Raw genomic sequence first — 15722 nt, 5'->3', positions numbered from 1 at the left:
GTGCCTCTGGCCAGGCAGGGCCAGGAGTGCAGAGAAGTGGGTGGGCTCCGGGCCACGCCCTGCCTCCATCCACAGTCCCCCACTGCCCAAAGCCTCCCCAACCTGGGGCCAAAGCCCTCATGTCCTGGGGAAGAGTTAGACCCAAGGAACCTGGAAGGAAGAGGACCCCAGGGAAGAGGAGAGGCCGGAGCCCCATCTGGCTCAGCCAGCAGTACCACCCATGCAAACGTGCAGAGTGAAAATGGGCAGGAGGCAGCAGGCCAGGGAGGGAGGGAAGGTGTGCAGTAGGCAAGTGGCCAAGTGGGCGGCTCAGGCCCATGGCCCTAGCCCAGGCCCCCGTCAGGCAGGAAACCTTGTGCAAGTCCGCTTTCCCCCTCCCTGGCCTCAGGCTGCTCCTGGTGGGCCTCTCTCTGGGGCTCTTTCCTGCTCTGTGGTCTGCGACTGGGGTCCTTGTGCAGGTCCACCTTGCTGAGAAGAGTGGCCCACCGTGGCTGCCGGCAATGGTGGGGACCTCAAGCTCCTCACAGGCTGGACGGTCATCCCAAGCTTCCACAGCAACCACTCTCACTGACATCCTTGCAGGCCACGCTTCCAGGGCCAAGACCTTGGGCCCTGAGTCTGGTCCTCTTCTCACTGTTTCTCTTGTTTCTTCCTTCAGGGAGAACGGGGCATGCCAGGGATGCCGGGCAAACACGGAACAAAGGTACGCCACCCTCAGGCAGCTCCCCCAGCCCCAGCCCTCTCTCCCAGCTTCTTCCCTTCCCACACCCTGTCTTGCTGTAAAGACAGGAGACGGGGTGCACATTTCTTCCTGTCCTCTCCCCTTTGCTGCCTGGCCTGCCTTCCAGGCAGGGGTGTTCCTTTTTGGCCCATGAGCCATCACTCAGCAGTGCCCTCCCGACATGGCCAGGCCTCCTTGTGGGCAACTGTGGGTCATAAAATTCCTCTCAAGGGCTTCCCTGGTGGCGCAGTGGTTGAGAGTCCACCTGCCAATGCAGGGGACACGGGTTCGTGCCCCGGTCCGGGAAGATCCCACATGCCGCGGAGCAGCTAGGCCCGTGAGCCATGGCCGCTGAGCCTGCGTGTCTGGAGCCTGTGCTCTGCAAGGGGAGAGGCCACAACAGTGAGAGGCCCGCGTACCAAAAAGAAAAAGTCCTCTCAGGTACCCCCAGCTCTGGCTGCAGTTCTGAGACCCATGTGGGAATCGGGACCCCCTAAAAATCACCTTCACTTGGAATTTACTAAGTGGTGCGCTGGGCAGTCTGTTTACCTCAAAGTTGGTGGTCTTGGGCTGATAAGGAAATGGGGTTCACTCCCAGCCGCTCCCCAGTCCATCAGGGCATAGGGCCAGAGAGCTCCCTGAGGAGAGTCCCACGGGCACCCTCAGGGTCCAGGAGCTTGGTGAACTCAGCCATCTACTGTTGTCCCCTTCCCCATGGCTCTCCCTTTCTCCCCCATCCCCTCCTCCTCCTTTCCTCTCCCAAGAAGCCCTCCCCGCATTCCACCCAGGGAGGCCTCTGTCTAGCCCAGCCATGGGCTGCCTGACACAGTGCCCTCTAAGTCCCCCAGGAGGGTCTAGGGGCTGAGCAGTGGGTGGGAAGCCCAGGGAGCCCAGCTGAGCTGTGCAGAGCTTCTTCCTCGGACCCAGTCCCTATGTGCCAAGCTCAGCCACCCCCTTCCCTGTGGGCCTGGGGGCAGGCAGAAGCCTCCACATCTCACATCTCTCCAAGAAGAGGCTGGGAGAGGAGGCTGGCCATGTCCTCTTTGTTTCCCGCTGGGTGAGAAAGTCCACATGCCTTTCCTTCTCTCTGCCAGGGGGCTCCTGGAATCGCTGTGGCCGGGATGAAGGTCAGTGGACCTTGTAACTCAACACCTGAGGGGCAGGATGGGAGGGATGGAGAGAGGACAGAGTTGGGCTTCAGGGGCTCATTGGGTGGCCACTGGACCAAGGAGGGAGTAGACAGGATTCAGAACCATTTCTCTTAAAGCAACATTTATGCCAGATGCACAGATTGAACAACAGATGTTTAACTAAGCCTTGCAAGTAAGTGGCAAAGGTTTACCAGCCTCAACTAAAGGCCTTGCCAGCCTGCCGATGTGAAAGGAACCTAGCACTTTCCTTTACACTCCAAAATTCAGCAGATGGAGGCTTCCCTGGTGGCGCAGTGCTTGGGGGTCTGCCTGCCGATGCAGGGGACATGGGTTCGTGCCCCGGTCCAGGAAGATCCCACATGCCACGGAGCGGCTGGGCCCGTGAGCCATGGCCGCTAAGCCTGTGCATCCGGAGCCTGTGCTCCACAACGGGAGAGGCCACAACAGTGAGAGGCCCGCGTACAGCAAAAAAAAAAAAAAAAAAAAAATTCAGCAGATGGGAGGGGACACCCTGGAAGCACAAATGCTCGATGTGGCTCTCCCAGCAGGTCACTTACAGGGACACCGTGTCAGAAGCAAATGTCCCTTCCTTCCTCTCCCTCCTCCTGGGCTGCCTCACACCTGCCACCTCTCTCACCTGGGGGAAGAATAAGGGACAGTCCAGGAGGGGCCCGAGTCCTAGGCAGCGGGAAGCCCTGGGCTGGCCAGACGCTTCCCCTACCCTCAGATGCCTTCACTCCTCTGCTCCTGCGTTCACTCACTCTCGCTCTCTCATTTCTTTACCTGAGTCTTGTTTTTTTCCCACACAGGGTGAGCCTGGGATCCCAGGAGCCAAGGTACTGATACAGAGGCAACGTCAGGCGTGGGATGGAGGTGGGAGGGGCTGCTGTTGTTTTGCTCCTGGTCCCCCGAGGCTAGCCTGGGGCTGGGGACTTGACTGAGCAGAGGAGAGCCTGCGGGGAGGGGCTTGCTCCTCAGGTATGCTCTGCAGATGCCTTCCCCCTTCCCTGGATCCTGGCCTGGGCAGCGGTCTGGTTTGCATTCACACCAGCTCCAGTGGTGACTGTTGTCCCCTGCACCCACAGGGCTCTGTCTCTCTCATCCAGGACAATAAGAGATGTAACATGAGAAAAAGTTTCCATGGTCAAATACATTTGAGAAATGTGGGGGTTAAAACTATTACGCAGGTGTCTTTACTGCAGGCCTTCTCAGAGCCTTTACTATGCTAAATATACATTGGGAAACTCTAAAAAAGAAAAAATGCAGGGTCTTGTGCAGCATTTTCAAACTTTCTGACCAGGGCATTCGTTTTTTAAGAGGAGCGTCTTATGAGGCAAGTATTCTGGAAACACTGGTCTATGATTACTGCCCTTCGTACCCCTCACCACCCCTACCCCATCCTCTTATCAGTGACTTTCTCTTCTTACCCCAAAGGGAGACCCAGGAGCAACAGGGAAGCCGGGGCCCCCAGGTTTGCCGGGAAAGACGGGGCAGAGGGTAGGATACTGTGTCCTTGAGTGTGTGCTCCCTTCATCCTGGCCTCTGCTGGTCCCCCACTGCCTGCCCCACCCCTATGGCTGGCGTGCTGCTTGCAGTGTGCAGTGGGTGCATGTCTCCAGGAAAAAGGGAGTGCCTCGATGGCCTGGCAAAGCTTCAGGAAATTCACACTCAAGAGCACAGCCTTTCTCCTTGAAAGCCATTGGGTACCCAGGAGGAAAGCCTAGAAGGAAGGGAAGCTTTCCCTCCCCCCGCCCCCATCCCCCAGGACCTCTGTAGGGCAGGACCGCACCCTTTCCCTTAGACCTGGCCTGTTTCAGGGGGTGCCCCAGCTAAAGGCAAAGGCACAGCCCAGGCACAGCAGGGCCAGCTGGGGCCTCAGGATTCACATCCCTCTCATCACCTGGGCCCTTATCTGCCCCTCCTCTCCTCCCTTAGCCTGCTACAGGCCATTTTGTCATGCAGCTTCTACCCAAGGGCAGGTGGCAAGGGGAAGGCAGCTAAAGGTTTGGTGTGGCAACTTTTGTGGCTCCAGCTGAAAAGTTCGTTGAGATGTGAGCACATTGCAACCCCAGGGTCCTCAATTTACATTGTTACCTATGAGAACCACCGGCCTTCAGGCTGTGGAGAGTGGGGCTTCTCATGCTGACCAGGCAGGGGCCTTCTTGATACTGGACGCTCTGAATCAGAGTGAAGTCTTTGTGGCACAGAAGGCGGACCTGGGTGCTGGACGTGGCTGTGTCACTGCTGCAGTGAGGGGTCGTCCACAGTCTCGGAGCCCCTTCCTTTCTGCAGTGAGAGCAGGGCTCTGGGACTTGCACCATAAGGGAGAAAAAGTGTTCTTCAGGAAGAAGCTAGTTAGGGAGGGGTACTCGTTTACTAGGGCTGCCCTAACACAGGACCACAAACTGTGTGGCTTCTACAACAGAAATGTATTGTCCCACAGTTCTGAGGACAGAAGTCTGAGACCAAGGTGTCGACAGGGTTAGTTCCTTCTGTGGGGTGTGAAGAAAAATCTGTTCCGTGCTTCCCTTTTAGTTCCGGGTAGTTTGCTGGCACCTTGGCTTGTAGAAGCATCGCCCCAATCTCTGCCTTCATCTTCACACGGTGTCCTCCCGAGATGCATGTCTGTGTCCAAATTTCCCCTTTTTATAAGGACACCAATCATATTGGATTAGGGGCCCACCTCATAACTTAGCTAATTACATCTCCAATGGCCCAGTTTCCAAAGAAGGTCACATTCTGAGATACTTGGAGTTAGGACTTCAACAAATGAATTTTCATGGGACACAATTCAACCCATAATAGGAGGCAGACTTCTCAAAATATTCCTCCAAAGGAGAAGTTCTGGTTCGATGGTTTTTGTCCTCCCTAGAGGTAGGGAGGAGGTAGAGGGAAAGCTCTCCCTAGAGACCAGGGGTGTCTAATTGCTAGACGTTACAAACATAAAAAAGAGCCAAGCGGTTTAAAAAAGCTTTTCCCAAATACTGGCACTCTGAACTGCTCGCCTGTCCCCAGGAGACCCCCAAAAGTGACTGAATGCTCCTGGCCCCTCTCCCTGCGTAAGTGCTGAGGGCCCCACCCACACAGGATGGGGAGGATAACAGTACCAGGGTGAAGTGTCCCAAGGAAGGAGTCTGGTCCCTGATGGGGTCCAGCCGGAAGTGGAGTCCTTCCGAGAAGAGCCCACGCGGGGGCAGAGAGACGAGAGGGAAAAGCCAAGGCCCGACGCTGGAGGGCTGGTGCCTTTGCCAACATCCCGGAGAAACAGTTCCTAACCCAAACTGTCTGCGTTTCCTCCGCAGGGTGAGAAGGGGGCTGCGGGCGCCCCTGGGCTACTCGGCCTCCTAGGGCAGAAGGTGGGTAGCAACCAGCTCTGAACGGCGGGTTCTGTGTAAAGGCCCCAGTGTCCATCCCCTGCACATTCACACGGGCCCCAGCACTGGAGGTGTCCCTCCCAGATTGGGGGAAAGCAGCTGGAACACAGCCAGATTGTGTTTTGGGGGACAGAGGCATGGGGTTCCACATGGGAGGCCCTGACTGGCCAAAAAAAATGCCCAAATTCAAAGAATTTAGTAGCTATGACCTGGTCTGATTTCTTTGCACCACCATATGTGAGCTCCGTAAGATAGTCCACTTAAAAAAAAAAAAAAAAAGACTTGGGTCAAATAAGTGTGGGGAAAGCTATATAAAACAGGTCCCTCAGAACTCTACTCAGTACTCTGTAATGGCCTATATATTGGCCTATATGGAAAAAGAATCTAAAAAAGATTAGACGTATGTACACGTGTAACTGATTTACTTTGCTGTATACCTGAAACTAACACAACATTGTAAATCAACTCTACTCCAGTAAAAATTTAAATAAATAAAACAGGCTCCTCAGAGAGTCACGGGCACCTTGGCCTAAGAGGCTCCCAGCACCCTGCAGTGGAAGAGCTTCATTTCACTTTGCCTTTCCCACGTTGTTTGGCCACCAGACCCCTTTTTTTCATGTTTTGAATATTCCCAACCTGTGGAAGGAGTGTTCCAGGGAACACACTTTGGGAAACACTGCTCTAGCTCCTGGTCCTGATGGGTTCTTGTTCTAGCTCTACACCCATTCTCCTTCAGTAACCAGCTCCATTCTCTCCTCAAATCCCACAGCCAGGTTTCTGAAGGCCTCTGGTCCCCAGCCATCCTGGAGCCCACAGTCCCTTAATGTCCCCCAACATTCAGCATAGACTGAGAGGCAGTCTGCTGCCTTCACTCCTTCGAATTGTGAGGGGAGAAAAGACAGGGATCGACCACCTTCTTCCAGAGTTAGTGATGGTAACTCTACCTTCCACCCCCAGGGAGAAAAAGGTGATGCCGGCAACTCCATTGGAGGGGGCAGAGGGGAGCCTGGGCCCCCAGGGCTCCCTGGGCCCCCAGGGCCAAAGGTGAGTCTTTCCCTGGGATCAGTGCTCAAGGCAGATGTTTGCCTGTGGCCTTTATCCTTAGTCCATTTGGGGGACCCCGTGTCCTGGGCACCTTGCCGCCTTTCCTGCTCTGTGTGGTTTTTCCAGTGGATTCTAGAAAGGTCATTTGGACCAAGCTTCTGCTTCCAAGCATCTCTAGGGCAGATGGATGGTCCCATTGATTCAAATGGCTATGATGTAACTGAGTCAAGGACCAATGGCTACAAGGTCTTAAGACAACCAGAAAGGCCCCTAGCTTAGGCTCTGAATCATTTGCAGGTCAGGGATCAGCTGGGCCCACCTGGTGCGGCACACTGCGGGGAGGTACGGTTGCAGCAGTGGGACAGCTACAAATGGAGTTGCCCACACTTTCCTTGCAGAGGGTGCAAGCTGCAGTGGTAAGACTTGAGTTCTGCGAGGCAGATGCCTCCTGCATTGCTCGGTTTATTTAAACAGCACAGGGAAATAAGGGGGTGTCTTGCTCAGCTTATAAGGAAAGGATTAATTACTCTGCACGATGTGAGGCAATACCCTCATTCGTTCCACCGACGTTTATCAAGGGCCTGCTGTGGGCTGTGAGGCTGCCGAGAACCTGCCCTCGGCTTGCCCACCATCCAGCAGGAGCAGCAAACCCACAATTCACAGGAATGTAGTGTAGGGGGCCACAGGGAACCCCACAGACAGGCAAGATGAAGTGGCAGGAAGGGTCTTGGGCTCAGCGCCACGTTCCCACGTGATTGTGGTGAGAACAGAGCTTCCCTGGTACGAGCACCCAGCCTCCAGGGCATGCCCGGTGTTGAGTCTGTCCCGCTGACCCTGAAGGGCGTGATACCAGGCGCGTCTTGGGTCTCAATTTGGGGCTGGGGAAATCTGGTCACTCTTGTCCCTGTATCCTAGGACAAAAGCAAGGGAAAGCTAGAAGACTGTCCCCAGACTCATGTCCTCTTTCCAGGACCATGCAAAATCTTGAATAAATGAAGTATTTGGAGTGGGCTACCTCCTACCTCTCCCTGCTCCTCCTGTCCTAGGCCTCCTGGGCACCCCGTCCCCACGTGCCCAGGCCCCTCCTGCTCCCGTCTGTCCTCCAGGCAGGACCTGATGAGGTGTGTAAGAGTTCCAGGCTCCAAAACGACCTGCCTCCTGCCCCTGGAAGCTGGTGGCAGTCCACAGTTAGGGGCCTCGACAGAACTGGGCACACGTGTGTTAACCGAGACCTGAGGAGGGCCTGGCAGCGCAGAGCCCAGGGGAGGAAGGGAGTAGTCAGGGAGGGCTGCTAGGAGGAGGTGAGACCTAGGTGGGGCCCAAGGGTGGGAAGAAGTCAGACAGGTGGAATGGGGTGAGTTAGAAGAAGCCAGCAGGGAAAGAGACAGAGACCCAGAGACACTTACTAGAACATCAATAGCAAGACCATCTTTTGCCCCTGAAGCAGCAGTCCCAGCTGCCCCGTGTGCCCTCACCCATCTCTCTCCTCTTGCCCAGGGGGAAGCTGGAGCTGATGGCCGGGTGGGCGCCCCAGGACGGCAAGGAGACAAGGTACAGGAGCCCCCAGATCTAAGAGCTGCAGGATGAGGGTCAGCTTGGGAGTTCAGAGAGAGAGACAGAGTCTTGGCCGTCCTGCCGCTGGGCCTCCAGGCACAGGGCTGACGGCCATGACTCGTGCCTACCATCCCTCCTGGTCGCCTCGGGCTTTGGAGAACTTCCACTGAGACGGTGGCCAGGCAAAGGCAGGCCCAGGGATGGGACGCTGGGGCTGGGGAGAGACCCGGAGCCCCTGCTTCTGCTAGCTCCCACACCACTGGTAAAGACGGGGCCCCACTTCCCTCCAGCTACTCCCTGTGGATGGGTCAGCCTGGTGCTGCTGTGTCCTTCGCAGGTGCCCCGTGACTGAAAGGCTGTGGGCTTGGGGAGGTGCAGGGCAGGTTACCTGGAGGCGAGGCTCCGTGAGCTGGCCAGCGGCAGGGTCGGCAGCAGTTGAGTTATATTAACGGGTTTGTTTTCCCTTTATTTTTACTTTCTGTCTTGATTTTCTGAAATGTGTTCAGTGTTCGCGTTATCCCGGAACAATTGGAACTATGGTTTGCTTTTCACAATTTACACCACGTTTCATTTATTCCCCACAGTTCTGCCCTGTTTCCAACAGAAACAAATCCCCCCATCCCGACCTGCTCCAGGAGGCTGGGTGTTCTAACGCCTCGCCCTGGCCCCCATGTTTCCTCCCACAGTTTGGGTCTTTCACCAGCAGACAGGAACCGCCTGGGCTGTCCACGGCAATTGTCAACCACCCAGGCAATTGGCAAAAACTTTCTGAGCCCTTGCTCCTCGAGCAGGATAGAAATAAAGAGGGGCAGAGGGTCTGGTCCCTGCTCCCGAGGAGGTGGCTGACTTAGGAGACCGGAGGGAGGTGGCCAGACGGACATGGGGGGAATCACCAACAACTAACATGGGACAGAAGCATCTTCCAGCAAGAAGCTGGAGGGAGCTGGGAGGGAGAGGGGCCTGCTGGCCGGTGGAGGTGCTTCCCAAGGGGCGGAGCCTGCACGGGATGCATAGCCTGAGCTGAGCTGAGCCTCCTGGCCCCCTCTGAGTTCCGTAACACACACGGCCCATCTGGGGACACCAGATTCTGTGTACCTGACTTTGTGCCCATTTCACTCCAATTTTGTCGTGCAACAGGGGGAGCCTGGAGCAGCTGGAGAACAGGGACCTGCTGGCCCCAAGGTACGTGCATCTCTCACCCAGAGTCATAGCACCACATCTCACCTCCCTGGGGTCACAGGGTGAAGTGGCTTGTCCCCGGGGCCTTGCGGGGGGGTGGGGGGCAGGGAAGAGCATTCTGGCTCCAGATAGGAGGTCTGACATTGCAGCCACGATTGCACTCGGTCTCCCCCAGGTCTGTCTAGTCCAGGGTTCTCACACGGAGTCTTCTCTTTGGTTCTGGAGCCCCTGGGCATCCTCTGAGAGTGTTTGGAGCCCCCAGTAGCCGCCCCAGCTGCTCTGCATCCCCTGTGCAGCCAGTGACGGTAGAGAGCTTGTCCTGAGGTCCCCGCTGGCCCAGGCCCTGGGTGCAGGTCTCCTTTGTCTCGTAGGGCTCCAAGGGCGAACCTGGGAAAGGAGAGATGGTGGACTACAATGGAAACATCAACGAGGCTCTCCAGGTGAGCGGGGCCTACCCAGAGATGAGAGATCTGGAGGTCCTCATGGGCCTCCGGGCTGTGTGATGACAGAGCTGAGCGTTCCAACACCCTGACTCATGTCCCTGAGGCCAGGCCGCTGGACAGAGCTTCCGGGGATTCATCCCCTTGCCTTCTCTCCTTCAGCCTCCCCCATGCAGCCCCCATGCACGCGGCCCCCTCATTTGAAATCCAGATGGCCTGGCTTTGGGTCTGGGCCCAGCTGGCCAGGTATCCTGGCTCTGGGTCACTGAGAGCCATAACTGGGGCATCCTGGTGCCTGCAGGGTGCTGGCCCACTTGGGGTTCTAGGACCCCATTTCTCCAGCACACACCCTCCCCCTTCACACGGTAGAATCTGTCTTCCTGGAACACATCTACCTTTGTGTCAATGTAATCATATTTCAGGTTCATAAGGTACCCTCGTTTAAACGCGGGGCTTCTCAACCTGGGCGCCGCTGACATTTGGGGCTGGGAAATGCTGGTTGTGGGGAAGCCTGTCCCGTGTGCTGGAGGATGTTCAACAGCGTGCCTGGTCTCTACCCAATAGATGCCAATAGATGCCTCCCCACTCCCAGCTATGACAACCAAAGTATGCCTCTGCACATTGCCAGATGTCTCCAGGGGGACAAACTCACCCCAGATTGAGAACTGCTCCTTTAAAGGAATCTTTGTACCTATGTGAATCCATTTACAAGCTGTACAGTTATTTTTTTTAATGCCAAGAGTTGTCCCTCTAATTTAGTTTTCCAGTGGTGCCGTGTTTTGTTCTATTGTGTCTGTTTCAAGGGAGGTACATCAGAGCCTTAAATCTGGGTTCTAGGAGAAGAGGGAAGTTCAAGGAAGGGTCCCAGTGAATGATTAGAAACAATGGGAGGGACTTCCCTGACAGTCCGGTGGTTAAGACTCCGCCCTTCCACTGCAGGGGGCATGCATTTGACCCCTGGTCAGGGACCTAAGATCCCCCATGCTGCGAGGCCAAAAGAAAAAAAAAAAACAGAAGGAACAGGAGATGCTGCTTCCCTCCCTCTTGTAAAGAGAAAATTTGCAGTCCATTTTAGGGCATGTAGGAATCTGTTGTAGGATAGCATCTGGTGCTCGTGGGGTACTCCCTGTCCAGTGACTACAAGCCTCTGGGAGGGGAGAGGTGGGGGTGGGGTGGGGCTGGAAGGCAGAGGCCCCCCAAGAGGGTCTACCTCTACTGTGCTCCTTCAAGGGGCCCAGTGCCCACGTTTCCAGGACTGGGCCGAGGGGACCCTCCGTGTGGCTCTTATTTGCTCTTCAACTGATCGCATGGTGTTGGTTTTTAGGAGATCCGGACACTGGCCTTGATGGTGAGTCCTCCCTCCTGATTTCCCCGGGCACTGGGCTGAGGGCTGGTGGAGGGCAGCCTGGAAGCCAGGACTGGAGGTCTCGCCTCCAGAAGGTTAGGGTTGACCCTGCAGAGCAGGGTCATGACTGTCGTCCGGAGTAGCTCTTCACCGACCCAGTGGTGCACTCCCGTCACAGGACAAATACTGGTTCTCATTGCAGCTGTGTCAAGGAAATGGTGGTATAGAGGAGAATGTTTTTATGTTCTCCTTTTACCCAATCTTTTGCTAATAAATAAAGTGCATAATCCTACAAACATCAGTAGCGACCCTCTACCTTTCCCTCTTTCCTAGAAATCAATTTCATTCTCTGCATCTGGAAAAGCAGTGAATTCCAAGCCTGGATTTTGCACGTGTGCCTACCAGTGACAGGCTTTCAGTAAATATTTGTAGCTAAAATGATTACCACCAGGTTTAACTTCCAAGGCAGAGAAGAGAGGGGAGATCACAACGTTCTCAAACTAACTCACATTTTATGTCATTTAATATTTTTAGTGGCCATGTGCCACAGAACACACTTAGGGATGATGCAAAGCCAGAATTAAGCACCAGTCGTACAGGGCCCCAGTCCCAGAAACTGGTATTAACCACGTGATTCTGGAATCAGTGAGCTTCATTTGGAAACATTAAAACAGATTATTTGAAATAGCTCTTTGAAGCAAAACTTTCTGAAACTTTTTTTTTTCATTTTAATAATCAACCTTGAATTAACCATTTACATACAGTAAAATGCACCCATTTTAGGTGTAGAATTTGCTGAGTTTTGACAAATGTATATAGCCACGTACCCACCACCCCAATCACTTCAGAAAGTTCCTTCACGCATCTCAGGAGTCAGTCCCACACTTATGCCCAACCCTGAGCCACCACTAATCTGCTTTCTCTCACCAGAGCTTAGATTTGTCTTTAGTTCTAGAGTCTCTTATGAATGGAGTCACACAGTATGTAGGTGTCTGCATCTGGCTTCTTTTGCTCTGCATAATGTGTCAGGGTTTCTTCCTTCTACGGCATGGCCTGTGCAGTGCTCGGTTCTTTTTTCACTGCTGTGTAGTATCCATTGTATGAATATGCCAGATGTTCAGCCGTTGATGGACATTTGGGTTGCTTCCTGGAGAAATTTTTGAGTCACTGTCGGGGAAGGTCAGATTTATCTTCTTGGAGTCCAAGGAGCCCCCAGGGTGTAGACGGACAGGGAGGGAGAGGCTGATAAGTGTGGCCCTAGGGTCCCCGCCCCCCACTTTAATCCAGACACACTCAGTGCTTATCTGCCTTACACTGTGGGGTCTCCATATTTCCTCTGCAAACAGAAGTCTTCCTGCCCCTGACGAAATGTTTGGAAACGACCAGTCTCTATAAACCAGCCTCCACATATACTTCTCTGGAGACAGGCCACCCCTCCTCAGTTGGAAACTTCTCCCACGTGTCTTTCTTTTCTTTCCTAGGGGCCCCCTGGCCTTCCTGGGCAGATTGGCCCACCCGGAGCTCCAGGGATCCCAGGCCAGAAGGTAACACTGTCTTGACAAGGCGGGTGCAGACCCTGCAGAAGCCCTGCGTGTGTCTCTGAGCGCGGGACCCCACGGCTGCCCCTCTGTGTCCTTCTCATGTTCCCAGAGCCACCACCTCACTCCAGCCTTCAATTCTCCCCAAAGCTCCAAGGCACCGCCTGCCCACCGACATCACCGCCCCTTCACTCCCCCCATCCTCAGCTCTGCCTTTCTTCCCTCGCTGTCTGTCTTGGGCTCCTGTAATTCACAGACCCCTCTGATGTGGTGGGGTTGGGTCTAGACGAGCCCCCACCCCAGCCAGAGCCACAGCAGGGACCCAACCCTGCTTGAGCCCCTCCCCAATCTCACCCCTCAGGGTGACGTAGTGCTTGAGCCCCTCCCCACCCCTCCGTCGATTCCTGCCTTTGCTCCCTTTTATCCTCTGCCCCCCACCCCTGTGATTTTTCCCAGAAGGCCAACACATTTGCCCCTCTGTCCTCTGCTCATGAGGTCCTCTGCCCTGAAGTCCCTTCCGGTTTTCCCTACCTTTCAAAGTCTTCATATTCCAAGCCCAACTTGAAGGCCACCTCCTCCCGGAAGCCTTCCCTGATCTATCAGGAGGAATTCACTGCTCTTTCCTCTCAGCTTGCCTTGGTGATGCAGCTGGTTGTTTACCTGGCCTCAAATCAGAGGCCACACCTCCTTTATCTCCCTCCCTGACTTAAAGAAGGGACTCGGTTGATGTGAAGTGAAGGGAGCACCCTGTGTGGGGGCCAGGACTGGAAGGCTGAGTTTGGGGGGGAGGGAGAACAAGGAGGCAAGCACCCCTCCTGTGGAGCGCCTGGTGCAAGGTTGTGGCTAAAACATGGACTGTGGAGCCGGGATGCCCGGACTGGGATCCAGTCTTCACTAACTCCAGGCCTTGGGCTCACAACTCTGCACTGGGGTCCTCACCTCCAAAACAGAGTCAGTGAAAGTACATACCTTCTATGTGAGTGCTGAGGATACCTGACATAAGGAGTGCTGTATAAATAACAGTTACTGTTCTTCTCTGGTCTGAGAGTGACCTTTAGTTGTTCTGGCTACAGGGGGAGATTGGACTGCCCGGCCCTCCTGGACACGATGGGGAAAAGGTAAGGACACTCCCAGACAAACCTCTGAAGATAATCTTTGCCCCGGGGGGTGAGGACACAGAAGGCTCTGGAAGGGAGCCTTGTGGGGAAGGGAGAGGGGAGGGGAGGCCCGCCTCTGGAAGCCCAGCCGAGCCCCACTGCTGGCCCCAGGGGGAGCCAGGCCAACCCACGCTGGGATGGGCTGCAGCCCCTCAGATTCCCACCGGGAGCTGGACAGGCTCTCTGCCTGGTCCAATCAAGCGCCAAAGAGCCGAGTCCTTTGTACCCTCCCCCTCCCCCCGCCATTCTTCCTTGTTCTTGCCCCTCGTTTCTCCATCAGTGCATCTAATAGTGTTGTTGATCTTTTCTCGAGGGACCTCGAGGCAAACCAGGAGATGTGGGCCCTCCTGGTCCCCAAGGCCCCCCAGGAAAGGCTGGGCCTGCAGGAGTGAAGGGAGAAGATGGCCTTCCGGGGAACCCAGGAGAGAAGGGGGAGAAAGGGGAGATGGGGCAGCCAGGCCCACCGGTGAGTGCCAGGGCCCACCCAGCAGGATGTGGCTGTGCGCTGTGACAGCTGCAGCTGGAAACCGGAGCTGGGAGCTGGGGACAGGGCGCTCACCCGTTTTCCCTTCAAGCTTTACTTTATAAAGGCCAGTTTCCCGCCTCAAGAGACCTGGGTCTTGTTCTGTCATCTCCTATCTGTGTCCGCGGGAAAGTCACTGAGCCTGGCAGAGCCTCGGTTTTCTCATCTCTAAAATGGGGATGATTGGAAATTCCCTGGTGGCCTAGTGGTTAGGATTCCAGACTTCCACTGCCGTGGCCCAGGTTCAATCCCTGGTCAGGGAGCTGAGATCCCACAAGCCGTGTGGTCAAGGGAGGGGAAAACAAAAAAGAGATTTCTTAGCTACAACACCAAATGCATAATTCATTAAGGAAAAAAATTGATAAATTTGACTTAACAAAAGAGAATAAAATGGGGATGATAATGCTTTCCCTGGATACCTCACTGAGTTGTTGGGAGTGTAAAACTGCCTCTTGGGACGGCATACCTAGACCCAGGAGAGTATAGGGACAGCCCTAGACCCAGGAGAGGTACAAACAAGGGACCTTAGCCCAGGCCAGCTAGGCCTCTGGCTTGACTTGGGAGCCTTCTCTGGGCTTCATGGTTTCCAGGCAGCACCCTAGACACCTGCCCTTGGAGGAAGGTGGCCCCACGTGCATGCCACGGCAGGTCCCATACCTCAGTGTGACGACCTTGCCCTTGACTAACAGAGATCTTTTTCGATCTGTAGGGTCTAGACGGCCCAACTGGGGAGAAAGGAGAACCAGGTGACCAAGGGAGACATGGAGCGACCGGATTGCCTGGCCCAATCGGGCTCCCAGGATTCACGGTAAGGCGAGGGGGCCGAGCATCAGGGGGGTCAGCAGGCCTCTGCCGATGAGGGCAAGCAAGTGGATGCCCTCCCTGAGGTCACCTGCCTGGCGGGTGCCTGGTGCTGTGATGAAGCTGCACTGACCGCCAGCCTGCCTGTCCAGCCTGGGGATGGGAGGGTCCTCTGGATGAGCAGCTACTCCCTGAGGGGCAGCTGGGTGTCAACAGGGGTTCCAGCGCCCTCCGCTCACAGCCTGGTGGCCTCCATCTCCAGGGGCCAGCATAGTTCCAAGGTGCTAGAATCTTGGACTCGGAATTCTCCTCTTAGAAGTGGAAAGAACCTCAGAGGTCAACCAGTCCCACCTCTGACCCCAGTGCAGGATACCTCGAAGGCCACTGACTGTGGCTGCCCCACTCAGCTGGGACAGGCAGGCAGCTGGTAGCCTCCTGACATGTCCCCTCCAAGCTGGAGGGAATGCTTCTGATGTGGTGTGAGGCACCCTCATCAACCACCCCCCACCCCCATGGCCCTGGCTCCGCTTCTAGAGCCGTATTCACTTTCTGTAGCTGCGTAACATGTCACCACAAATTCAGTGGCTTAAACAACACACTCGTATTATGGCACCGCTTCCATGGGTCAGGGGTCCAGGCCCGTCGCAGCTGGGGCCTCTGCCCAGTCAGGGTGTCATCCAGCTGCAGCCCCATCTAGAGCTGGGGTCCTCTTCCAAGCTCGCTGCTACTGGCATAATTTTCAGTCCCTTCTATAGTAGCAATGAGTCCCTCAGCACCTAGAGGCCACCTACAGTTCCCGGCCACTCGGCCTTCCCCATAGTAGGCAGATCATATTATAGCAGCCTGCTAAGACCAAGGCCAGCAGGCGTGTCTCTCAGTGCATCCTAGCAAGACA

General features: G+C 55.4%; 1 protein-coding gene across 13 annotated transcripts in view; it reads left to right on the top strand.

The window, feature by feature from the left end:
- Nucleotides 1–15722, top strand: part of COL13A1 (collagen type XIII alpha 1 chain) — a 144225-nt gene that overhangs the window by 104562 nt on the left and 23941 nt on the right. For 12 of the 13 annotated variants that reach the window (XR_003437902.1, XR_003437900.1, XR_003437898.1 and 9 more), the window contains 13 exons: nucleotides 659–703; nucleotides 1816–1848; nucleotides 2682–2708; nucleotides 5175–5228; nucleotides 6204–6290; nucleotides 7788–7841; nucleotides 8982–9026; nucleotides 9395–9463; nucleotides 10788–10811; nucleotides 12290–12352; nucleotides 13420–13464; nucleotides 13817–13969; nucleotides 14736–14834. Coding sequence is in view for 5 of the 13 variants with exons in the window: in XM_027130036.1 (XP_026985837.1) it covers nucleotides 659–703; nucleotides 1816–1848; nucleotides 2682–2708; nucleotides 5175–5228; nucleotides 6204–6290; nucleotides 7788–7841; nucleotides 8982–9026; nucleotides 9395–9463; nucleotides 10788–10811; nucleotides 12290–12352; nucleotides 13420–13464; nucleotides 13817–13969; nucleotides 14736–14834 (798 nt within the window). In the remaining 8 variants the exon portion in view is untranslated. The remainder of the gene's footprint in view (nucleotides 1–658; nucleotides 704–1815; nucleotides 1849–2681; nucleotides 2709–5174; nucleotides 5229–6203; nucleotides 6291–7787; nucleotides 7842–8981; nucleotides 9027–9394; nucleotides 9464–10787; nucleotides 10812–12289; nucleotides 12353–13419; nucleotides 13465–13816; nucleotides 13970–14735; nucleotides 14835–15722) is intronic. The other variant, XR_003437901.1, reaches the window with a different exon arrangement.

The sequence above is a fragment of the Aethalodelphis obliquidens genome, unplaced genomic scaffold (genome assembly GCF_003676395.1).
Source record: "Aethalodelphis obliquidens isolate GAN/ISIS:26980383/991018 unplaced genomic scaffold, ASM367639v1 scaffold37, whole genome shotgun sequence".
In the NCBI taxonomy this organism is placed as follows: Eukaryota; Metazoa; Chordata; class Mammalia; order Artiodactyla; family Delphinidae; genus Aethalodelphis; species Aethalodelphis obliquidens.
The sequence above is the reverse complement of the archived record's forward strand: the minus strand, read 5'-3'. Positions and strand labels throughout refer to the sequence as shown.